This window comes from Oreochromis niloticus, linkage group LG8, assembly GCF_001858045.2.
Source record: "Oreochromis niloticus isolate F11D_XX linkage group LG8, O_niloticus_UMD_NMBU, whole genome shotgun sequence".
Classification (NCBI taxonomy): Eukaryota; Metazoa; Chordata; class Actinopteri; order Cichliformes; family Cichlidae; genus Oreochromis; species Oreochromis niloticus.
The window spans coordinates 15,775,816-15,801,817 of record NC_031973.2 but is presented as its reverse complement, the minus strand read 5'-3'; the positions used below and the strand labels follow the sequence as shown (position 1 = coordinate 15,801,817).

The 26,002-nt window shown below is 41.2% G+C and overlaps 1 protein-coding gene across 5 annotated transcripts; it reads right to left on the bottom strand.

Moving 5' to 3' along the window:
- Position 1: 1 nt before the first annotated feature.
- Positions 2 to 24,941, bottom strand: LOC100690268 (MAGUK p55 subfamily member 3). 5 transcript variants are annotated; one of them, XM_025909728.1, is made up of 21 exons: positions 24,638 to 24,941; positions 23,972 to 23,991; positions 13,212 to 13,374; positions 12,804 to 12,922; positions 11,924 to 12,001; positions 11,748 to 11,828; positions 11,145 to 11,282; positions 9,057 to 9,138; positions 8,543 to 8,628; positions 8,379 to 8,453; positions 7,452 to 7,648; positions 7,294 to 7,358; positions 6,763 to 6,780; positions 6,433 to 6,474; positions 4,606 to 4,671; positions 4,226 to 4,384; positions 3,225 to 3,305; positions 2,369 to 2,462; positions 2,130 to 2,238; positions 1,534 to 1,653; positions 2 to 690 (listed from the first exon to the last, which is right to left on the bottom strand). In XM_025909728.1, the coding sequence occupies exons 3-21, from the start codon at positions 13,246 to 13,248 to the stop codon at positions 511 to 513; spliced, it is 1,827 nt and encodes a 608-aa protein (XP_025765513.1). In that variant the 5' UTR covers positions 13,249 to 13,374; positions 23,972 to 23,991; positions 24,638 to 24,941; the 3' UTR covers positions 2 to 510. The 5 variants fall into 5 exon arrangements, with proteins under 5 accessions (XP_025765513.1, XP_025765514.1, XP_005471296.1 ...); XM_025909729.1 differs by lacking the exon at positions 23,972 to 23,991 and adding an exon at positions 14,489 to 14,572; XM_005471239.4 differs by lacking the exon at positions 23,972 to 23,991 and having other exon boundaries at positions 24,638 to 24,939.
- Between the last annotated feature and the right edge of the window lie 1,061 nt (positions 24,942 to 26,002).

The following is a 26,002-nucleotide window of genomic DNA, read 5'->3' as shown; positions in this document are numbered from 1 at the left end:
TACAGTTGGTCTTGTTTTATTTCTCAAGCAAATGTAGACAAATTCAACCCACTTCACTAAACTCAGACTTTTGTCAAAGCAAAATCAGTCACATGGTCTTCAGATTTCTTCTGCTTTACAGTTAACATATTTAATATGGCACTTCACATTATAGCTGCTGTTATAATAGGGGGCTTACATAGCTGACCACACTGAGTGCAGATGTTTTTGACAATAAGTTGCTGTAGGAACTTAGTCTTGAATGCTTGTACTACATGCCTGTCTCGTATACAGCCACTGCACTATCAGCATATACGGTATGTACACCAGCACTATCTGTATGACTACTGTGGTCATTCTATGCTGACCACTCTGCAACAGGCCTGTTGGATGTTCTTTTACAGTGACTCACATACTCATTTGTGGAATGGTTACACGGCAGTAAAACACTGGATCAGTCCAAATGCTCAGCACCTTCAGAGGTACGCCACAGTTCTGTGTCCTCTTTTTCCTATTTGGAAGGTCAGCTGGCTAGCGCCTCACCCAGGACGCAGGCACCCACTGTGGCTCCATCTGTACTTTTTCCAATACAACCTGGAGCTCTGCTAAGGCACTAGCTGGATCTTCCTTTACCAACACGTAGTCCACCCAGTGGCCGTAGCATTCGTCCATTTGCTCTGCCGACTGCTTCATTTCCTGCAAGTCATCGTCCTGGAGAGGAAGAGAGACACCAGCAGAAAGTGTTTAGCTGCTAATACACTGCTGGAGAATAGCCAAAGTTAAACTAATGACCATATGGAATTTCTCTATCCTTACTCAGTACCCTTCAGAGCTGATGTGCAGATATTGAAATAGTCTCTGCACACACATGTCAGAAGTTAAAGACAATGGGTTACAATAACAGAAAACCACAAGAGAGGTTGTAAATCACACATGTTGTCCACAAAATTGGACAACAGAAAAATGTTGCCTGGTCTACTTGGTCTCAACTTGTGCTGTATTCAGAATTTGGCATAAACAACATGAAAGTATGGATCCATCTTATCTCGTAACAACAGTTCAGGCTGTTGGTGTGGGGGGATACTTTTTGGCATTGTTTAAATGCCACAGCCTACCTGAGTATTGTTGCTGACCATGTCCATCTGTTAAAGAACACAGTGTCATCATCTTTTGTTGGCTGCTTCCAACAGGACAGCATACCATGACACAGAGCTCATTCAGTTCACTGTATTCAAATGACCTTCACAGCCACCAACATAACTGGTTGTGTGTTTGTATATTTGTACAACTAAGTAACTAACTTTTTTAAAAGCAGTTTATATTAAACAAAGTGCTCACACACTCCATTTAAATGCATGCCATGTGAAGAAAAGCCTAATTCACTGAGCGTCAATCAGCCTTTTGATACGACTCCTTTCTCAACAAAACAAACAACTGCAAGATTACCGTAATCTGCACTAAGCCTCTGTAAACTTTATTTATATTCCACCATCAATTAATAAGCCCAGAAAGTGTATTGCACATGTCTGGCAGGTTTGGTGAGGGAACACTCACCGTGACCCCTACGCTGAGTGAGGAAGAGGAGCCAAACTGCTTTCTCTGACCATCACCGATCCGAGGCCTTACAAAGATGACATATGGTTTGAACTCAGCGGTCCGGAGAGTCTTCAGTGCCTGAATGTGATAAGACCAACCAGCCATTAGCCAACTCCCATATAAAAATCCCACAGAACTTTTTCTATGCTGAGAAGACCATATAAAGTCAAATTCATGTCTAAGTATAAAAGACTGCACAATTATCAGAGAGGATATTCTTTGTGAAGCAAACAGTTGCACAAAATAAGGTGAAAAGTCAATTTGCCTGATATCATGTATTTTTATCACTGGTCTCCAGGCTCTGGAAAGCTTCAAAGGTCTGGACCCAGGCAACAGATCAATCCAATTTCATTTAAAAATACCATAATATGAAATGTATTCCAATATTGCACATACTATACATCTATATGGCACGATGTGGCCAATATGTAACCTGCTGTCTTTGCTTCTTTTAAAGAAGAAGGCACTTTTACATTTACACAGAGGAAATTCAAATTCAAATCAGAAGTGTATTTGGTTGGCAGTGCCGCCTACCATATTTTAAAAACACTAACCTCTGGCTGCACGTCCACCAAACAGACCTTGTTCTGATCCAAAACTCTGTGAATGGAGTCCAAACTGGTGCCGTAGAGATTCTCTTTATACTCGCCATACTCAATAAACCTGCAGAAACACATCATCCCCACTAACAAGTTAATTAAATTAGCTAAAATGCTGAAACGCTTCAATTAATCCTTTTGTGTACTTTAATTTTTTTTGCACTTCATCAGAAAACATTGTTCCCAGCACTCACTTGCCATTCTGGATGTCTGCCTCGAAAGCAGCTTTACTGATGAAGTGGTACTCCACTCCTTCTCTCTCATGACTCTTCCTGGCTCGAGTGGTGTCTTCAGGGCGCCGTCGGTCGGCAGAAAGAGCAAGTTAGAAAATAAGACACAAGATACTGGATGCTTGTATGTTTCTGGATATCTCATTAAGCGCCTCGATACTGATTGCATTAAAAAGCAGTGTGCTTACTGTAAAATCAACTTGCAAAGAGATACTTGTCTCAGTCAATACCAATCCTCTTTATGTTTTGCTAATGAGTTATTAAAAGGTGAACATCTTTCCAACTACACCAACGTCTGCAACTCCCTGTCACAGACATCAACAAGCCCCATGCATGACTCGGTGTTTATTTTGGCATGTTTTAAAGTCTCTTACTAAATCGTCACAGTAGTTAAACTGGGGAAAACAGCAGCTATGATGGTGACGTTAAATGATTCACCATCTCACAGTCTGCCTGTACAGAGATTAGATGCACACACCTCCCTTGAATTAGGCAGTGGGTTGCCAGGTTGGTGCGACAGATGGGTTTGGGAGCATTGAAGGAACGGCTGTTCTGAAATGGCATCATAACTAACAAAACTGAATTGGAATAGTATGTGATGTGTGGATTGTTTGTTTAATAATCTGGAAACTTGTGTAATATTTTGAGGGTCACGCAAATTATGGGAGTTTCCTTAGAGAAATGTGAAGGTTGAGTGCATTTGCAGGTATGAAGTGCCAAAGAACAAAGTGCTTATATTCACTCGAAAGCTCTTTTACTTCACTCTTGTGAATTCAGTGCAAACACGTACAGCCATTTAGAAAAGATAAACAACACTTACGAGGAACAGCCAAACCGTACCGCCGCGGATTCTCAGCAATCACCTTCTGTTTGAGCTCAGCGATCCGTGCTCCAAGTGAACCTGTGACCATCCAATCAACAAAGGAAGATAATATACTTATCATATAAGATGATCATCAGGTTGGAACATGTGTGTATAGTTCTGGCCAGAAGTTTACTCATTGTGGGCATAAATATCATGGTAGTGTGAAGTTTTTAATGATTTCTTTGAACTGTTCTTTTTCCAGGGTGAAATGATTATACAGCATACATCTGTAATCACTTAATCATATTAACCTGCTTTATCCATTCCAAAACATCCAATTGTGCCCAAGTTTCAGTTGTCTAGCTGTTGATCTGATGTGATGTTGAATTCAAAGCTAGTCGTCCTCCACGATTCCATCCACTTTGTGTAACTTACCAATACCACTGGCAGCAAAACACCCCCAGAGCATGATGCTACCCCCACCATGCTTGACAGCTGATACAGTGTTCTCAGGTTTGAAAACCTCAGCATTACTTGTCCAAACATACCAACGGTCATTAACACCATAAAGCTCAATATTGGTGTCATCTGACCATGAAACTCTTGTCCATAAGGCATTTGCTTTATCCAATGGGCAACTGCAAGTCTCAGTCAAGTTTGATGAAGTTGATTTTGGAACAGAGGCTTCGCCCTTGGTCGGCACTTTCAGTTCATAGTGATCTAAAACTCACTTCACTGTGACGCTGGTGTTCCAGCAGTTTCCAGTTAATGGCAGGTTTGACTCCTGGTGGTTCCTGAACATCCTAAAGAATTTTGAGGATGACTTCACCTTGTCAAGTTAAAATACAATTTTAACATTGTAAACACAGATTTGAGTTTATGCATGTAAAGAACAGTTCAACAGATCATTAAGATCCCAACAGTACCATGACATTCATAACCCACAATGAGTGTATGTGAACGTCTCATCACAACTGTAGTTTCTTCGCTGTTAAAATTCATTCCAGTTGACGAACCTATGAGTGTTATAAGGCGAGGCCTCTCTCCAGGACGGGGAAAATATTGTGCGACTTCCTCGTAAATCAGGAACTCTGTGTGATTGGCATCGGGAGTGTGCGCTTCACCAGGAGAACCCTGGCGATCCTTCCTGTGGCGGAAGCTTCTGCGTAGGCTAGCTGTTAAAGACACGAAGGTAGTCTTAGGGTACAAATGCTACTGCACTGATACACACTCATACAAATTCAATAAATACACCAAAATCCTGCCCATGTATTGCAGATCGCTCTGCCACTTTGATATTAGGAAACAGGTTTGAGGTAGCTGAAAATCACATGTCAAAACAGTATCACACAAGACACACACAGTGGACAACACCATTAGATATCAGTAAGAGTACCTGAGTAAAAATCCCATGAGAAAGCATGGCCACAGAAGGCAGGGGCTGCCTTACTCTTGGGAGAAACTACAGCTTATATTAGACCATTGAGTCAAGCAACTTAAGTTTTATTTTATTATTTCTTTTGAAAAAGAATAAAAAGATCAGAAGCCATGCATGCTGTGTCTAACTTCTTAGAGCACAGGGTAATCACTGTCAGCATGATGCATGATGACGGGCCATTTGCAGCACATTGAGATGCCATGAGGCGCCACATGAACACTGAGAAGCTCGATGGCTGTAGCACACAGGGCAAGAAGCCTGCCAGTCTAATCATACCCTAACAGGCTATATTTATATTACAATTTGTTTGATTTTACAGAGGAAAAAAATAATCTAAGCTCATGGTGGCACTAAAGAAAGTTGGGCTCCTAAAGTTGTTACATCCTGTCCTAAGAGGAACGTGGGGGTGTGCAGTAAATCCAATGGCAATCCATCTGGAAGTTGCTGAGGTGTTTCACTTAAAAAACACAACAAATGGTTATATTACTAGGGTGACCAGGTTTCCCCATTTATGTGTTACTGCTCATCAATCATTTTCTTCTCTGGCTCCAATTTTCAAAAGTCAACACTGCCCAAGTGCAGTTTCACATGTCACTGTATTACCATCAATGCCACGCTCAATTAGAAACTCACTTCACAGTTTTTGGTGTAATATGTTGAAAAAGACCACGAAAAAACAAAAAACACAGCTATGATAAAAACTGCTTAACTACAACTATAATTCCACTATAGTGATATGAGAGACTGAAACACTCCTCTTAGCTTTTATGCAGTTTCTAGTTACTGTTCAGTTCTGCATAGACAAGAATATGTTGTTAAGTACCACAGTACATGTGAGAATCAGTAGATTGGTAGGCTCAAAATAAAATGCTGATCTATGGATGCATCCCTGCTGATAATCAAAGAAGAGTTTGGTAGTTTTAGCTCATTAGGTGAACTAAAAAGGATCAGTTATTGAGGCACTGCAAAATATTTAATCCCAACAGTTGGAAAAGTGGAATACACGAGTTTAAGACTCCACTATTGGACCATAAAAACAAAGATATTCTTTATGGAGAAACAAAGTTTTTAATAGGACTCTATGCAATCCGTGAAAAAACTAAATACACCCCATAACTCAGTACATCGTCTCTTCTCTTTTTCAGCCATTCTGCTGTAGTTTTGCTGATGGACTTCATTGTCCTGTTGTGTGACCAAATTTGTGCCAAGCTTTCACTGCCGGACAGACAGCCTCACATTTGACTCTGGAATACTTTGGCACACGGAGGAGTTTATGGTCGACTCAATGATTGCAATGAAAATGTTACACTACCTCTCAGCGTTAGTATCCCATATTATCTCATACAAACAGACCATTTTCCCCGTGTTTAGTTTGTTGGAATCTGGTCACCCTAGTTGCCACTACAGGAATGCCCAAATGAAATTACACTACATTAAGGCAGCTATAGAGATATTTCAGCTCTAGCGGACAGATGGGTGTGGATATGGTTTGGAAAAAAATAGGAAAGGTCAAAATGGTGTGAACAAACACCCACTGAAGCACCGTCACATCCTGGAAGCCTGGCCAACCTACTGGTGAGAATTTCCTGTGTAGCGGTCACACATGTGGACTGTTATCTGGCCTAACCCTCAACAATCAATGAAGCAACACAAAGCAATCCAGTCTGACACAATCTGAGGAATAATATGCACACTCGAAAAGAAAAAGCTTAAGAAGCACACAGACTGAGCGAAAGATGTGATGTTGCAGTGATTAACATAAACTCACTGATTGTGCTTGCTCACCTATGTCCTTTCCATTCACAGCACTCTTATTGTCACAGTCTTCTGTTGGATGGCATTCGGGAAGAGAAGACAGGGTAAGAGGAGGGAGGAGGTGTTGGGGGTACTTTAACGTGAGAACACAGCAGGTTAGGAGAGGATTTGTGGCAATTAAAGAAACTGTAAAGGCACAACATGGCACAGTGTGGATGGGGAGGGGGAAAGTGACCAAAATTTGTGTTTCAGATGGGTCGATGAGAATTTCATACAGAAATTCAGGCATTAGAGAAAACATGGAGCCAGTCCAAACTGGGGATGAGAGATGGTTGCTAAAATGAGGGGTTTTCTACATACCTCTATCGGCCCGTTCATCTGAAGTTAGCAAAGCAAGGAATAATACACAGTATCACTGTAGAGTGTGACATAGGCTGTTCGGCGACCCCTAGTGTACATTCAGCTCTCTCAAATTCACAATGCAGTCTCATAACTGTCACTGTATCCATGCTTAGAGATCCTTAACCATCTTCTTTCTCTGCTGGACAGACTTTTTTTTTTTTTTTTTTTTAAATTAAGAATAACCAGATAATCAGATTTTTAAAGTAGAGAAACCTCTAAAAACATTCCCTGCAGCGTTACTACTGCATCTTTTTGTAGATACAAGAAAAGAACTTACATCGTTTCATCTTTTAAATTGGATTTAGGAAATTAAAATGCTGGATTATGCATTTCCCCCCCTCAGAGATTAACCTTAGATCCCGTCCTTCTCTTTATAATCTCTCTTTTAGGACCTCCTTGGATAGATTAGATTTGACCCACAACAGAAGCTGTGTGTGGAGATCCAAGTGTCTAAAACATTTGTGCTTGTATGTAGTAACTAATGCTTACATATTGGAGCTTTTGGGGAAATGGGAGCAGACACGGAACCCATTTTCATCCTGTATCTCAGTCGCCTGGGAAGAAAAGCAAACATTTTTAAAAATGTATTACTGATTAAAAAAGGCAGCTTTTTAACATCTGATACACAGACTGTTGATGCAAGCTACCTCTCCTGAAACTGCGCCGAAGGGACGAGGGCAGCGCGCAGGTTACAGTCACCCACCCTCTTGGCCTGCCACCAGGTGGGGTCCTCCTGACTAACAACCTGAAGAATGTCACCCCGTTTAAAGGGAAGTCCCGCCTCTTGGCACGGGGTCGCTTTGTCCTCAAAAGGTGTGTAATCAAATAAAGCCCGGATGTAGACCTTTAAAAAGAAGGAGGAATATTCTGTTAACAACTTTATTATCTCTGTATTTATTTCACTTTATTCATTATATACAGCAAAGGAAGTGTAAGATACTTTGGTGAATACACATATAGTGCTGTGCAAAAGTCTTGAGCCACTCGTCAGAGTGTCTACACATAGCAGACGACTAAGCCAATAACAATTTTAAACTGTGTCTTTAGACACTTTGTTACTATCAGCCTATCACAGATCCAAGATCCAGCAGAGAACTGACACAGGTTGAAGCAACAACTGGTCGCTGAAGCCTCATCAGGCTTTTATTCCAAGGAAAGAAAACTGAAAATGGACTGGGGGAAAAAAAACAAAACAAAACAAAACAAAAACAAAAAAAAACAGTGGCAACAGGTCTTATGGAGTAATGAATCCTAATTAGACATTTTTGATTCCAATCGTTATCAGTTTGCACAGAAGAGATCAGGAGAGATACAACAGTAAGTGGAGGCTCTGTCATTGTTTGGGGTATTTATTTTATTTTATTTTTTAAATGAGGGGTGGATCATGACATGTTTTCACAGTTCTGTAATTCTGCAAGTTTCACAATCAAACATTTGCTGTCTCACATACAACACTAATGGGTAAGGTAACGAAAAGTAAAGTGGATACATGTGAATAAACCTTGATAAAGGGCTGAGTGGTTGTGGCCTTCCATAAGAAAAGCCTGCGTACTCACACAGCAAGCATTCCTAACCTTGCTTTCTTTCATTTTATCGTCATCTGCAACAGCTGGGATGATTTTCAGTGTGATGGAGCCTTGTGATTGGGACTAAAACAAAAACAACAGAGCACCACCATGATCGACTGCCAGCTACAAGAATCATAGTATCTGACCTAGACCGATCCCACATTTATTACCAGTATCTGACTAATTTCATCTGGTCTTTTGTGGGTTATCAGGTTTCCGTTGACCTCTCGAAGCTCATCTCCTACATGCACCAGACCTGGAAACACAAGCACAGCACGCAGGGGGAATACAGCTAAAGAAATGCCCAATACACAGATTTTTAGAATATAAAACCTGGCATGCGAACAAAAGACAATTTTGTGTTGCCAGTATGTCGATAACATTACTATGGCAACATCCAGACGCAAACCTAGTTTGTAATCTCAAAATATGCAATCTCGTGGCACTAATCTCACGGATTTGATTTCTGTTACAGTTCACAGGGTTACGCAATGTAATCTACTCACATCTCTCTCAGTATATCAGTAGTGTTAAGAAAGTCCCACTGGGTAGCGTTAGCATCCACAGTAATAGAGATTGTTTCTATCGGTAGATTATACTATAGTGCTGTTCTATCATGCATTTGATTTTCCACAAAAAAATATCTGGCATTTAAAGTTCAGTAGAAATGTTTTGCAAACTCACCACTGCGGTCAGCTGCCCCTCCCCTCATGATTCGGGCCACAATTACAGCTCCTGTTGCTTCGTCTCTCCGAATAGTCGCTCCCTGTTTATACAAGCACACACATTAATAAATAAGATGTATTCATAGCAAATCTCATCCCAAAGTCACTAAGATGGCCCAATCCTCCGACTGGAGGAAGAGGCTCCTTATTTGCAGCTAGTTTTTATTGGAAAGATCAATAACTGACTGAAGCTAAATGTCAAAATGTTACATGAATGAAGAGTCTGATACCCAATCATCAATATTGCCTACTTGTTTGTGCTTCCACTGAAAGTTTAATGACATTTAAATGCTGTAATTACAGGTTTTCTAATTGCTGCATTATGCAAAGAATTAGTAGCCCACTTTAGCTTCAATCACTGTTTCCTACTCTGGGTTACAGCTCCATTTTTAGCTTTAAGTAAATCATGTGTTAGTTTGACATTTTAGAAAATGTAATGTACTTATTTCCTTTCCTGCTGAGAGCTGGATGAAGAGATAAACACTAATTTCATGTCTGTGTACTCACAGCATGAAGGTGCAGTCAGCAGACAGTTAGCTTAGCTTAACAGTCTGAAGTCAGGAAACAGGGGGGAACTGTTAGCTTGGCTATGGACCAAGTGGTCGTGGGGCTTTGACAAAACTTCTGAACTTTTTTAACCACTGTTGAGGACAGGATGAGGATTTTCCAGTTGTACAGTGTAACATTCTTGCATTTACGCAGCACTTTGTTCTTCTTACCGACCAATCAAAGTATTAGTAAGTTATACAAGTTATATATGAGACAGCTGTCGTTTTAATACCCCACTACAACCAATTCCTTAAAAAAAGTCTGCTTTGATGATTTTTTTTCTGCCATCCTGCAGAGTGTCATCTGCAGCACATCGCCCTCTTTTATCCACGTCTGAAAATCTCTGGATGGGGAAAGAGGCACTTGTCCCACTTACTGAGACCAGTTTAAGAGTCAATAAATAGTTGTTCGCATTAAAGTTAAAACCACCATCACTTCATGCGGAGACCCCTTCGGCGCCAGCTGCGGTCTCAAGGCTGGAGCTGAACAACAACACCCTGATAACGACTGTGTTTAGACTGTTCTTCCCATTCTATGCAAGGCCACCTGGGTTGGCTGGAAGACTGTTTACTTAGCCTGGCAGGGCGAAGGACACTGTCTCAGCTGAACTCTGGACACATACACACACACGCACACACACATATTCACATGCAGATTTACACTCATCCCCCCTTCCCCCTCCAAACGCCTTCAACGCTTATTCCCCTCCGATGCTGACGGTGGATCAAGGAGACCAGCGCATAGGTTGCAGGCCCGGATGTACTGTCTACATCGGCTGTCTCTCACCCTTTACCCACCCCTGTTGCTTGTCATGTGTTTCTTCGGTGTATTAAGAGTTTTTTCATGTGCTATGTGCAGAGGTGTTTTTTTCTGTTCTCAAACTGATCTCCCTGTTGGAGCTCAGTCTGGGGGGAGTTATTTTTTCTCCTTATCTTTCCTCATGTGGTGTATTTTCCATTGTTATACCTCTCTGACCTGTCTTCCCCATGTGATGTTTTTGTGTAATGTATGTATGGTCGGAGGGTAAGATGGCGCCGCCATTGCGTGCAATAGGTCGGCAGCCTTATGAAATTTCCCCTTGTGGGAGTAATAAAGGTATATCAATCAATCAATAAATATCTGAAAATGACCCGGCTCTGTAATGTGTTCTACAGCATCCTGTACACAGGTTTTAATCTGTGAATGAAGCAGTGAGTGCCGGCAGGTTGGGGTTGATCTTTTCCACATATGAGTGTGACTGCTCCGCTTTATCGATGCCCTTCATAGAAAGACATTTTAAACTAGAGTTTAACAGGTTGAAATAAGCTGTTGATTTTACCTTCATAGGAAATTCTAATATCAATCATCAGCACATATTTGATACTCAGTAGGAATATTTTTATGCTTTTTTGTCTGATTTACTGAATCTGTTTCATTTCTCTTTTATTTCATTAGCAGTAGTTTTCAAGAAACAGGTTCTAGTTTAATGAAAAGCCAAACTGCACCCTTAGACACTAACCAGTGGCTCCTTGTTCTTCACCAGCCGAACGATCTTCACAGACTCTTCCTCCAGGTCATCGTCCAGATCGTCTGGGAGTGGTGGCAGCACTGGGTCAAATTTTTTTTGAGCCACTGTGTCATGAGCCGATAGCACTGCCTGTAAAAGAAGCCAAGATTTAGGAGCTCGATCAACAGAGATAAAAGGATCCAGAAAAGAAGGTTACGGCACGTAGAAAACATACACGATTTCTGGGGAAAAGAAAACTCGGGGAATTAAATGAACGTTCTGATTCCACAGCTATCATCACTTTCCAGAATGCTTCCCAGACAGCCAATAACCTGAGCATAATCACTTTATCAGAGTAATTAGGCAGTCTTGTCTGTGTCTAGGGGATGGGGAAGGGGTACAGACAGCTCTCACGGTGGTGTTATGTAATAAATGTGGAAAAATCAGAGCAGTGCAGGGCAAAAATACTGTGAAGCAGCATTATTAAAGAGATCAAACCTCAGAAGCAAAGACGATGTCTGGATGTAGCAAAGGAGAGGTATGGTCTAGCATTTATCAGCTTCTTTATGCAGACTGAAAAACACTGTGTGTGTGTGTGTGTGTGTGTGTGTGTACCTTGAGATGAGGAGTGCTCAAGAGGAGCAGCAGTTCTTGTTCATCATCCTCCAGTGGCCCATTCTGAAGCTCTTCTGCTAGCTGGTGATTGAAATCAGAAAATTACTGCTTTAAGTATTTCAAAGTATTCTTCTAGTCACCAGAGAAAATATATATTCACTTCTAATTGGACCTACATCCTCTGCCAAACAGGAGGCACTGTGCAGGACTGGAGTGGGGCTGTGTTTCTCATACTGCTTCAGTTTTTCATGGATCTGGATGTAAAGCAAGAAGCAACAAAACCACAAATGCAGATGATTAATTTTCAGTGAAAAAACCCATCATATACCATGTGTACCATTTTATAATCAGCCACTATGTTAGATATAGGTGTTCAACAGTTTGTTAACACAAATATCCAATCAGCCAATCACATAGCAGCAGCTTAATGCAGTTAGTCATGTGGACAAGGTCAAGACAACCTTCTCAGGTTCAAACTGAGCATCACATCAAGGAAGAAATGCGATTTAAGTGACTTTGAATGGGGCATGATTGTTTGTGTCAGACAGGCTGGTCTGAGTATTTTGGTGATCTACCGGGATTTTCCCACAACCATCGCTAGGGTTTATAGGGAACAGTCGGAAAAAGAGAAAATATCCACTGAGAGGCAGTTCTCTGAGTGAAAATGACTTGTTGATGTCAGAGGAGAAGAATCGAACTGCTTCAAGCGGACAGGAAGGGAAAAGTAAGTCACACAACAACTCATTAAATGGTTCAGTTTTTATATAGCTCTCTTTTGACTGTACTTGAGCACTCAAAGTGCTTCATACAACATGTCTGATTCACCTATTCACACACTCTCACAGTTTTTTCTGTGCTTTCTGTTCAACATTCAATTGTAGATGGATAGTTTTGGAAGAACTCGGGGTTCAGCGGTGGCTCATGAGTAGATGTCATCTACACCGTAGCAATTAAATTTAATGTGCATGCACAGTAATCCAGCATGTGTGAATAAATAAATAAAATCTCTGAATCACAAATACAGTAGCCACTTCTACTCAGATGTATCCACTGTACCTTCATGAGGTATCCAATGCTTTTCTCGCTGAAGACATCTTTGAGGAAGACCAGGTCTTCTTTGTGGTTGGCATCAGGGTGAAGCTGAGACGTGAGCAGCGCCAGGATCTCATGCAGCCCTTGAGTATTAAAAAAAGAGAAATTATGCTGTGTATTTATGACTGAGTCAAAGAGCAATTTCTATCTAGAAATGCATCATACGCAAAAACCACCTTCATCAACAAAGAGTCTGTATGGATTCTCTATTTAGCTCACTGATGTTTATAATAGTATGCTTTCCCATATCGTCCCTCCTTTCAAATCCCAACAGTTTATCCATATTAATGTAATAATGCTTTATTCCAGCACATAATTTATTCATAACTACATAAAAAGCATCAGACCATGAACGAGCCTGAGCACATGTACCTGTGCTTGCAGATACGTTGGGCATGGCTTCAATCATTCAGAGGCGGCAGGAGGCAGCGGAGAGGTTGGAGGGGGAGAGAGGAAACAGTTCTCTCAAATAATTCCCTCTTCTGTTTTGTTTGCTCCTCACATGAGGCCGAGACAGAGAATCACAGAGAACAACCTGGAATGAAAACAAAGAACACAACATACGACCATATCAGTGAGGACGCCTCAGAGCGCCATTAAGAAACCCAGGACTCATTGTGAGATTTGTCTCTGTGCACTGCAACTTCATGTACTATTTCCGCATCCAGCACCTGATACTTGGCAGTCATGTGCATGTGACTAAACACACCGGTTCTGGATCTTTAGCTGTGTTATTATCAGAATGTCCTTATTTTTAACTCCACTGTAAGATTAAACAGGAGAAAAAACAGATATGCTTCTTTTAAAAAACTTCCCTGGCAACAAGCGTCTGGTTGATTGTGACGCTTACAGAGAGCACAGCGATCTCCACGCAGCACATAATTGGTCATTTAAAACCAATACCCAAATCCGAATACATTTTTCAAAAGGCAGCCCTGCTTTGACAGTGATGAATGGACCCATTACTGCGCTCAAGTTTCAGTATAATTAATATTTGCTCTCATTACCGAGACATAGAGCATTAATTTCATTCAAACTGTGCGACTGCTCATTCGAAGAGAAGCAAGGTCAGATAATGATACCAGGCACTTTTGTCCAATAGGATTCTTTACCTTGTCACCATGACAACACTATAGTATCAGTGACTGATAAGCTTTTTGCAGTTAAACAGAGTCGTTTCACATTAGAGTAATGAAAGTCTTTAATAATGTTGCATTCAGGTCTTTTGTATATTAGAATACTTTTGCCACAGTCATTCATGTGCAATCATCACTCATGGCTTCCCTTCTCACTGCCAGATACATTTTTAACCACACTCCTCATTAACTGCCGATGAAGACATGTGGCTGAAGTGGTGCAAGCTTCACCTGCAAAACCAGCTATTTTTGGATAATCCCGATCAAGGTTGCAGACTAAACAGAAGCTCTCCATCTAAACACGTATTCTACTTTATTTGCAGGGCGTTCAGAAAATTGTCCTTGGGCTGAATATCCCAGCTGTCACAGGGCGAGAAACAGAACACACTCTGGAGAGGTTGCCAATCTATCAACCAGCCGCACTCACATTCACATCTACAGCCAGTGTGGAATAACCTAACATGCATGTCTTTGGACTGTGGGATGAAGCTAAAGCACCTCAAGAGAACTCACTCAAACGCTGGCAGAACATGCATGGATTCGAACCCAGGACCCGCTAGTTGTGAGGCGATGGTGCTAACCACGGCACCTGTTGTCCTGGATAAAGTGGAAGAAAATGGATGAAGCCTTTTGTTAAAATTTATTTAAATGTTTAGATTGGTCCTCATTTAACAAACTATAAAGATGAAACTGATTACAGATACCTGTTGTGAATTCACTTTGTTAGGCATGATTTTGAAGTGTAAGTAAAGGGTTAAGACAAGTTAAGATGTCCTTAATGAATCCTGTTCTAGAGAGCCCAGGAGCTTAGACTTGGCCCAATGTTCATGCTCCAATAGGACAGTTACCAACACAGCTGAGAAACTGCAGGCTACGGGTGTTCAAATTGAAATAGCACAGCAGATGTGACATTCAAGTGCCAGATCTCGGCTGTAATGCATCTCTCTTTTCTAACATTTATCCAATTCAGGATTGTGGGGTGCTAGAACCTATCCAGGGTGAGAGGCAGGGTGCACCCTGGACAGACCAGTTCATCACAGGACTCTGTAGGAGAGGGAGAACTTTTAAGATATGGGCCCAGATTTATTTATTTTTTTATTGTTTTATTCCAAGAAAAAACTCAAACCAAGTCTGATCAAACTGGTTGTTTGTTTCCAAAAAGACGCCCAATTTATGTTGGACAGATACTTCACAGGCCGGGTAAATCATAATGTTCACTAGGTAATAAAAACAGATTTTTAAGATCAAAATTAATACGCAGACATATTGGCAGGTATGCTTTTCCTCTTTCTAACACACAAAACAAACAGATTTCTCTAATATTTGTTCCGTTTCATCATTTCCTCCATGCTCTGCCCAAGTCTGCTCAGATCAGCTGGCTGTTGCCAATAAGGAGGTTGCATAGCGCCCTCTGGTGGACAAACTTTGCAACGGCACTCATGACATGGCTGAAGGGTGTTTCTCTTTGCTTTTAAATTACTGGCTGTTATAAATACTGATAATAAATGATCAGAGAGTGGCCATGCTGTTCCCAGTGCAGCTTGCTGTGAGCACATTCTGCCTTTAGCCTAACCGCCGGCAGGATGAATCCAGCTGAGTCAGATGAGGTTACAGACTTCACAGGTAATCTTTTTGAGAGATTTCAAAAATAACAGTTCTGCAAACCAACCATTCCTTTTTTGTTTTTCCATTTTATTCATTTTTCAAACCACACCCTGACCTTTTTATTTTTGATGTTTTCCAGGACTTTGCATGTGGTAGAGAATCCTGGGGAAGTCCAGTCATTAATTCCGACAATGAAAGCAGTTTTCATTACCTCTGTCATGTTCTAGTTTTCCTTAAAAGGAAAAATAAAAAATAGACTATTTTAGAAAACCAGCCTTTAATACTCTGAAAACCTTCCCTCAATCTAAAAATCAATCTGGCCTGACTCACATCCAATCACGAACCCTCGCATTCTTGGCACTTAAAAGGGCAAAAACTGTCGATATAAACCTTATCACGGTCGACCACGACTATGCTGGCAAAACCTTTATTACAAGAAGAAAACTGTATGTCTCTTAATACTGGACTATGCCTTTTCCACTACAGCTGTTGGCATCTGTTATTTATTTTAATTAACAGTTCCTATATTAGTGCAGCAGGTGGAGCAGCTATTCCCACAGGCCAGCTGCTACATACCTGCTCACCCTCATAACTGCTCCTGGAATTGCTGGCTATGTAGGTGGGAGGCCAAATCTCCCCTCTGAGCTTAGCTCACAGCTGTGGGAGAGCCTCATAAAATACCAGGTGAGCAGAGCGCACAGTGTGTATGCCGAGTCTTCAGTCTCATCCTACACACATCCCTTCATTACCGACAGTGCTGAGAGGCCATGCAGCCGATTGTGTTACAATCAACTCGTTCCCATCACATAAACGTATATGAGTAAACCAGCATCTCTATGGAGATGAATAAGGATGTTAGTAAAACAAAGGGCTGTTTTTTTGTTGTTTTTTTTTTAATCTCTGCATATTTTCTTCACAGCTTGACTGAAGAAAGAGTCTCAGCCAGCTCTCCACATGTATAAAAGACATTTCTGTGTTGTAAAATGCATATTTTCCCACCTACACTGGACTAAAATTTATTCCAGTCATCCAAAGCAGTGTTTAGAAAAATGTCAACCAAGCACGACACAAACTTTCACCTCTCTGCATCACTTTGCACCACAGACTGTACAAGAGACAGTGCCCGTACTTCAAAGATGGATTTGGACTTATCCAAAGGTTAACTCTGGGTTTTCTTTACTACAAAGGTGGTTCACTTCTTACCAGGGTAAGTCACCATGGTAACTCATGCACTGAACCCAACCTGCCCTGGAGCACGTTATGTTTCAGATTAGAGATCAGAGGTGTGAAATCGCTGCCTGCTGACCAATCAATTCTCCAGGAAACAGCGTGACCATCTTGAGAAGATTCCTGAGACCTCTGCAGGGAGAGTAGGAGGATAGGAGGGAGTTTTTCAGTAGTGTCTAAAGTCTTCATGTTATCCTGATGAGCAGGATAGGACAGATTCTTGGATGCAACTTTATTCCTTCTATAAACATTAATATATGATCCTGCACCTACTTTATCTATAACATTTAATATAACATTAAATGTCTAAATAGATCCAGTTTAGTTCCAGAGCTCTGATGTGCAGCCGTCATGTTAGAAATCAACAGCAGCACTGCTAAAAACAATTTCACAACAGGATTAATACAGGATCGGAAAAACCGTGCACCTGTTTCTACTTGCTGACTTTAAATTAAATCTACATGTAGACCAAGCCTGTATTTAAATTCTCCTTTATAAAAATACTCATTGCTTGCTCTCAGACTGTTAAACACCAATTAACTTAATAAAATACTCTATTATAAACCATCAGATTTTCCTGCGTCTTAATGATTCAGCTGTGATACTGATACGCCTGTTATTTTCACAGTTAGCCTCTTATCTGGCTTTGCTTGCAGGCTTCAAATAGACTAAAATTCTGTAATACAGTAGGTCTTTTCCAGTTTTACTGACCAAAGCATTTAAAGATCAAGCATTCATACAGAGATTTTGATTCTAAACTAATGTTCAGTACCTTTTCACACAGTTACACACAGCGCTTTGTCTGCAGCATCTGTGTTACCTTCAATCTGTGTTATGAGTTTCTTCCTGTGTAAAATCAGCCACTCTGTTTACAGTACATTTAACTATAACGGTGACTGGTTAAATGCTGCCAATGTCATCCCTTTCACATGAACATGCTCATAGCTAGAATGAGAAGTATGGGCTCAAAATATTTATGACCACATTTTGAGCCCATAGAGAAACCCTGCGTTAATTTAGCATGTTGATAAGCAGCTTTGTGTGACCATTTATACTTATGTTGGTATAAGTGAATCCAGATAATGGAAAGATGGCTATGCCGAATGTGCTTTGTGGCATGCAGCCAAGGTCCGAAAAATAAGCCGATGCAAGCTCAACTTGCTTTCTTTATGACAGCCAGCAGGTGAAAAACTCCCTTTTCTGTTAATAAAGAAGTCTAACACCACACTTATTTTAATATAAGAAAAAGCAGCATAGTTTGCTTTAATTGCTTTGCTGTTACTTTGATGCAGTATGAATTGAGGAAAAGCTGTACAACTTAAGAAAATACAGTTAAGTCTAAATTTATGCTCTACTTCACTTCTATTCCACTACTTATTCGAAAGCTGAAAAACAAGTAGATGACTTTGTGCCACATTAGAAACACCATCAGAAGTCTATTGGGCCACACTGAAAACAAAAAGAATCAGTTTTTCCCTTCAGCAGCAACATTTCCTTCAAGTTGGAAATTACAAAGTAATCCTGCAGCGGTTTCTTGCGGTTTCGAAGGCTGGCAAATCAACCCGCCTCACATCGACAAACACACCCCTGACGTTCGACAACAAAAGACAGAACCGCCTGATCAGCACGATGGCAGTGAAGCAAGCCGTCAAGCTCTCCTCGTATTTCATTACGGTTAAGATGCAGAACCGAGATCTATCGCGCTCGTGAATTTGCCTCGTTACTGCTGATTATAATTACACAAATCACTTACAGCCACTGGGGGATCATTTCTACTTCTGGTAGAGTTTTTAAAAACAATAACCAATTGTTTTTTTGTCATCTTGTGTCTCATATTCTGACAAATTAACAATAGTCTTGGGCTCATTATTTGTCACGTTCTGTCAGTTCTTTGTCACATTTCCCCCTGATAGGCTGATGAAAACATACTCGCTGCCAAGGAAATTTCTTTTTTGGAAAATGTTGATTGAAGACAGGATGGCGCTACGCCAGAGTGGCAATTAGAATGAACCGCCACGGCACAAACGATCCTTCATTTGGCTGGTGACAAGTGCTCATGACAGCCAGGCTGGGGCTATATTTGAAATGTTTAAGATGTAAGATTTAATTGGACTGCTGAGTGTTGTTGAAAACAATCTGCTTTGAAGAGCGTTAGTAAATATTGTAAAGTGAGCCTCTTATTTTGCTGAATGATCAGCTGAAAATGAATGCCATTACTAATGGCTGAAACCCCTTCACTTTCAGAAATCCTCATAGGTGCTGGAAATATTCCTCTGAGATTCTGATCCAAATTGACATGATAACATCACACAGCTGCTGCAAATTTGTTGGACACATCTATGATGTGAGTCGCCCCTTCTACTACATCTGTTGGTTCAGATTTGGTGACTGTGGAGGCCATTTGAGTGCAGTGAACTCAATTTCATGATCAAGGAGCCATCAGAAGATGGGTACACTGTGGTCACAAATAGATGGGCATGGTCAGCAATGTTTAAATGATGTTCGGGTGCTTAACTGTGTCTCAAAGGCAGGCTGGATCCATGCTTTCATGTTTATGCCAAATTCTGACCCCGACCATTTCAGCGTTGCAGCAGAAATTTTGACGAGCCTGAGCAAACTGTAGCCTCAGCCAACTTTGATTACCCCGGTGTGGTCTTCTGCTGCTGTAGTTCTTCTGCTTCAAGGTTTGACGTGTTCAGAGATGCTCTTCTGCATACCGTGGTTTTAAGTAGTGAGTATTTGAATTAAAGTTGCCATCAGCTCAAAGCAGTCTGCCCATTCTTCCCCGTCCTCTAGCATCAACTATACATTTTCACCCGGAGAACTGCTGATAGCTGGATTTTTTTTTTTCCCTGATGCTAGTAAACGTAGAAAGTGACCCAAGTTCTTAAAAGAAAGATGTTAAAGTACCAGTCCATTTACAAGAGATGTGATATCGCTCTCCAACTGAGTAAATCTCCAAGTATCCAGAAGAGTGCAAATACACAGCATCTAAGCTGAAGCACTGCTCAAGCCTGACATGCCCCTAGATCGCTCCTATGATTGTCCCTCATTCAGGGTTGAGCCATAGCAGGTTGGCAGCAGACTGGATCAGTTGGGCAGACGCTCTAATCTCCCGTCACTGTTTGTTTTCCCCGTAATGAAACTTGACAGGGGAATTTCCAAGTCAATTAGATGGAATTAAAAAAAAAGAAAAAAAAAAAGAAAAGACTAAACAATGAACAAGGAAAAAATTATCTGCACAAAATGTAGCACATGTTTAAGAGGCATTTGAAACTTTCTTCAAAAACAAAAATTGCATTTTAAATGGCACTTTCACATCAAACTGCACAGACACAACGTCAGATTAGTTTGCCGGCCTGAGCAGTGCCACCAGCAGCTTTCTTCCCTCCAGGGTTAACATCTATACGCCTGTACTGTGGTTAAGTGCTTTTGTACCACTGTACTCTGACACAGCTCATGTACAATTGTTCATTTTGTGAATCAATAAACTGCAGAACTGTCACATGCCTGCACAGCCCAGCTCTGTAATATGCTTCTTTCATTTGATGGTTCAGAACACAGTGTCCTGCTCAATTTGATGACCAACTTAATAATTAACCTTATAACATCACCTCACTTCCCCTGGGGTTCCCTGCTTTTCTTCAGACCTACTCCCTGCACACTTGGCCTATGCTCCACTGAACTCTCTCTCTCTTCAGTTACGAAAGGCTGACGAGAGCTTAAAGCCGACATCTTCCTGTGCCTTTCATTCACTGACTGTCTTCTAAATACGAAGGGTTCCCACTGGCCATATGGTGGTATAATCTAGCCTCTTTGATTGAAGTTGGCAGTGCTGACAGCTGCGTGCATCACAGAGGATTTTGGTGAACACAATGAAGCACTGAAAAGGAAAACTCAACAGCAGCAAGGATGTTTCAGGGAAAAATAAAACAAAAAACAAACAGCTATATCTGAGGCGTACTGATAGGAAGTAGAAGTAAAACATTCATCGTTTCAAATCTTCTTAATTATTGTTAACACAAATTAATTAACAGTATTTTGATGGGTTCTAGTTTCTAAAGCTGCTTTCCTCTATTTTATGTCTCTCCATAAAGAGCTTTGGCTTCTTTATTCAAAATAGTCCCTTGGACATGCTGTGTATTTGCACTTATTTTCTGACACTTCAAACAAAAACCTGACTATTTATTGTAAAAGCTGCTGAAGCAAATACTGTGATTTAAATCAAATTAGGTTTAAAAGAAAAATGCCTTTGAGCAGGTGACTATACGCCACATGGTTGAAATACAGAGGCTTGGGTTCTCCTCCTTCCTGTCTAATCTTCACAGCTGCAGTGTCCAATAAAAGAGAAAAATGCCCCAAAAATTATCTTTTAAAAAGTGAAACCCAGAGGAGCCAATTCAAATAGCCTTCAGGCCCGAGTAGCAGAGCTGTTTTAGGCCACACCCTCGCCATAAGCCAATTTTAGCTAAATTTATAATGAAAATTTGAAACTGTCAAGTTATAAATGGGAAAAAGCCTCAAAAAGCCCTTTTTTTAGGTTAGATTTTTGATATCTACATTTAGTGGGGTTTAAGATGATCAGCACCAATATGAATCAACAGCTGGCAGCCTGGAAACTTACTTACCATAAACAGCCGTCTTTGCTGAAGACAAACTTAAAACCAATAAACTACCAAGACATGATACAATTTAATTATATTTGTACAGCACCACATCACAACAACAGTCACCTCAAGGCTCTATACATGCACTGTTGGTAATCAGCGCCTTTAGACTAAGCCAGGTGAGCAGTTTTCCCGTCTTCCAATCATCCTGCTCAGTAACAGTAGGGTAAAGACAGCACTGAATTTTTTTAGAGATAGAATTGTAAATATTTGCAGCAAACAAGTGGCTGTCCAGAAACTGAGCATGCAAACCCTTAAGCTATGCATAACTTTTAACTGCACAGTAGGCAGCAACCAGTCTCCAAACAATCACAGTCCAACTCACACTGACTGCAGTCACTCTCAGATTTCTGAAAGTTTGTAAATAATTTCAGACTAAACGGGGCTTCCAAACACTCTGCAATCAATCTCAGTTAAATGCAAATCCTGTTTTTGCAGCAGATGACTCGACTAGTTGCAAACAGCTTGTACTCTGGTTTTACTGCCATATAAAAAACAGGTTGCCGAGCACCTGTGTCATTTTGCAGTTAAGTCCCCATTCTGCAGCAACTATGTCACTATTTGCGTTGGAATTTCTGCTTCAAATCTAACAAAACCTGGTTGGAATGAGCGTACACAGACAATGTTAAGTTCTGTGTATAGATGGCAACAGATTTAGGATTTCCACAGATTTATCACAAACAAATTGCATGTAATTTCCAAGTTGACACATTCAATCACAGACTGATATAATAGTAACTACATCTTATTGCCATTTTATCTCCCTGAAGTTGTTTTGAAAACACCTCCTGATTGGGAGCGGTCGCAGACCTGATTTCCATTTTCTAACCAACCATTTCAAAGGAAGCGGGATCAGAAGTTCATTGCACAGAGTCAGAACAAATCATTGTTTCCCCCGACTGTAGCAGATACTAAACTATCAAACATGACGTTTTCCAAAATGTCAATGTTTAGCTTGTGAGTTTTGTCCAACCACATCAGTTGAGTCCTTGCTCGTCTGATTTGCATTTACATGAATGGTTCACGCTGCTACTGAACTAAAACACCAGAACAACCTCCAGCTGAAGAGGGGAGTTACTTCATTATGCTGGCATTGTGCTGGGAGAGCTTAACCTCATGTCTCCGTCCTCTCCACTCACACAAACATGTATGCATGCCACCTGCTGCCAGAATCATTTGCCATTGGATGGGTCTCGAGAGAACTGGTGGAGGGGGTGAGGTCACTAGCACACTGCTGATGCCATCTGCCCACCCCTCTGTGTGCAGCCTATCCACCACCTACAACGCCAAATACACACACACGGCTGACCTGACATATTTGGATTTCACAGATTTCATTCCAATATCCATTTGTGGAAAACAAGTTCCCTGCTGTACATTTTGAAAAGAACGAATTAAAAAAAATCTCATAAGTCCCAACAGCAACAACTAAACAGTCTCTAATGTTTTCTTTAAAGTGGATAAACAGTATTATAGTTCTGCATTCCTAAAAAGGCTCATTCACACTATAAACATGCATTTTTGCCCCCTATTGATTTGTAGAATGTAAATGCAGTCTGGGATTTCATTATTCCCTTCCTAACCACGCAACTAACCTTGAAATCTAGTTTAGATTTTACTTGTGCTGGTATAGAAAAAAAAAAAAAGAGAAGATGCTGGAAACAAAATAAAACGTAGTGCAGAGAAGGTCAGCGGCCAGACGGCTCTTAAGAGGCTTATGAGAAGAACATCACCTCAAAACACCTTCAACACGCCCACTCTGAGACGCAGCGGGATCAAGGATCAGGCTGTCCTGCCCTCGCAGCAACAGGAGAGCAAATCTGGCTCATCGCCTGGGCAGGGAAGCCCAACACTTGACACTTTAGCAGTTTCAACAGCCGAGTGGGTGCTGGTAGCAACACAGGACCCCGATGATGTGGCTATTTGGTGGGGAGCCAAAAAGTCAGAGAGTTGCGACTGATGACTGAAGCATAATGATTTGTGTAAATGCAGTGGAATAGAAGGGTGTGAAAGGGGACACGCATGGGCGGATTATCAGACAATAGGCCTCTGGGCACAAACATGCAAAAAGCCCTCCATAACAGCCACCACCACCACCTACACACCACCTGAAAAGGCACCAACGCTACCCATTTGTGATCCCTTTGTGTCTCCTTTTTGTATTGTGGTAATTTTACAGCCTGTCACTGTGTTCATCTGTTCCCCCTCTCTGTGGTCGCTGCATATGTGGAAAAAGTTTGGGCACGTCACACCTCCTTGGCCTCGATTTGTGTAAGTTTTGCTCGTTTTTGTTCATTTTGTGGCCTTTTTGCATAACATTGTGTCACTTTATAGTCTTGTGCAGTCATTCACTTCAAACAGCTCAGGCTTAAGGGACCCAAGGGATCATCCTGCTCAGTAATCCTTCCATGGGGACACCAAGTGCAGCATGTACGCCTACAATAATTTTTTTTACCAATAAATTCAGGTCTTTCATATTAAAAAAATGAATTTTTACCTGAAGGAATGGCAACATCGCTGTAAACAGAAAAAGAAATTCTTTAAGCCCCTACATGGATTTAAATAAACTGGTGCGCAGTTTCCCCCCTTCAGTCCTTGTTTACCAAAACCTCCATCTATGACTCCGACCTTCATTAAGTCTCCTGGTGCTTGTGCTTGTCCCGAAAGCCAATAAAGCCACCCAGCCCTGCAGCAAAGCGTGACCAGACCACGCATAAAGGCTGAGGTCACCAATCACACCGAGCCATCCTTCCCGTTTTTAATTAAATCAAATTTGGGAAAATAAACAAATAAATCAATCAATCTTTGAGGTGATTTAGTCTGAAGAGAGACTGGGGGCACTTCAGGCCACTTTCCTCTAAAAGCGGAGCGGTCAATCAATGACAGGTGATACACACCCCTCATTAACATGCGCCACAGCCAGGCAATCCACATGGTGTTACTCAGACATGTGCTTGCAAACCGATTTATTTTTTTTTTAAGAAAGAAAAAAAGAGAAACCCAAACAAACACGAGTTTCACTGAGCTTTTGGCTCTAGACGCGTTAAGGTTTTAATGATGGCTTACGCAGAGAGTTGTGTAAACCATCCCTGGAGCTACAGATGTCTGTGTCGCTCCACACGCGCGCAGAGGTAAGTCAGTCCACATTAGAAAGCATTCTTACCTGCTTGAGGCTCCTCACAGCCTCAGCGTGCACAGCTCCCCTCCTTCTATCTCGACAGCGCTTATAATACCAGCCTGCCCCGCTTTCCTGTTTCCCTCTTCCTCCCTCTCTCTGTATTTCTCTCTGCTCACTCCGTCTCCAGCTGACTGGCACACATTTGCTTTTATTTCTCTGCTACACCCAATATATCGCTCAGTGAGCCTCCCCTTCCCCCTCTGTCAGTCAGTTTGCTCTCATCAGCCCTCTCTTCTCTCTCTCTCTGCTGCCTTCAGGTGATCCTGGTAAACTCTAAACTCCACCGCTATTCGCGTAGACTCAAACGCCGAGCTGCTAATTTGACGTGTCTATCAGGGGATTCACACACCTGTACGCGCCCTAAGGCCCTCTGATAAAGAAATCTGAGGTCTGTGATCATTACTGTAGCCAGACTTTGTCGTATTTTTTAAAGTGGTCTTGTGCATTACTTCTCCAGGCTTTCCAAACATTTTTCAAAGGTTTTCTTTTTACATTAATTGCTTTTCACTCATTTTCAGTCCATTTCTTGTACCCGACCATTCTCAAAGGAATGTTTTTCTTTTTTGTTAAGACACTTAACACAGAACTATAAATCATGACAGCGTGAACCAATGCTGTGTCTACGCCTAACAGACAAAAAGAACCAGTTTTAAAATTCATCTTGCGGCACTTTGTTACTTGCGGCTTATCGCAAAACCGCATCATTGTTTCTATTTCTTTAGTTGAATCAATGGAAAACCCTAAACACGGCCAAAACACTATGAGGTATAAACTGGAAATATTTTGGCTTGATGTGCAGTGTCTCCTTAAAAAATTGAGAAGACAGGTGGAGGATAAAAGAAGATATGGCAGGCCTAAAACTATGTACAGCATATGAAAAGTATTTGAAAGTCACAAGAACTGGACTGAGGAACAGTGGCAACAGTTTTTCCTGGTCTTATGGAGCAATGAATCCAAATGTGAAAATTTTCATTCATCATCAATATGTATGGAGGTGGTCAGGAGAGAGGTTCAACAAGAGAGTCTCTACAGCCATTTGTAAAACAAGGTGGAGGTTCTTTCATGGTTTGGAGCTGCATTTCGGCCAGTGGTGTTGGGGATCCTGTCAAAATTGAAGGAATTATGAATATAGAAAAGTGCCATCAGGTTCTGCACCACCATGCAATACCATCTGAAAAGTGTCTCCTTGGCAGTGGCTTCATTTTTCAGCATTAAAATGATCCCAAACACACTACGAGTGTAGTAAAAAAGTTGGTGTTTCCATGTGACCTGTAAACTCATATAAACACAATAATTTAATCATCGAGTGAATTAATGTTGTTCTGGAACGTCTGTCATCAGTTTAGGTAT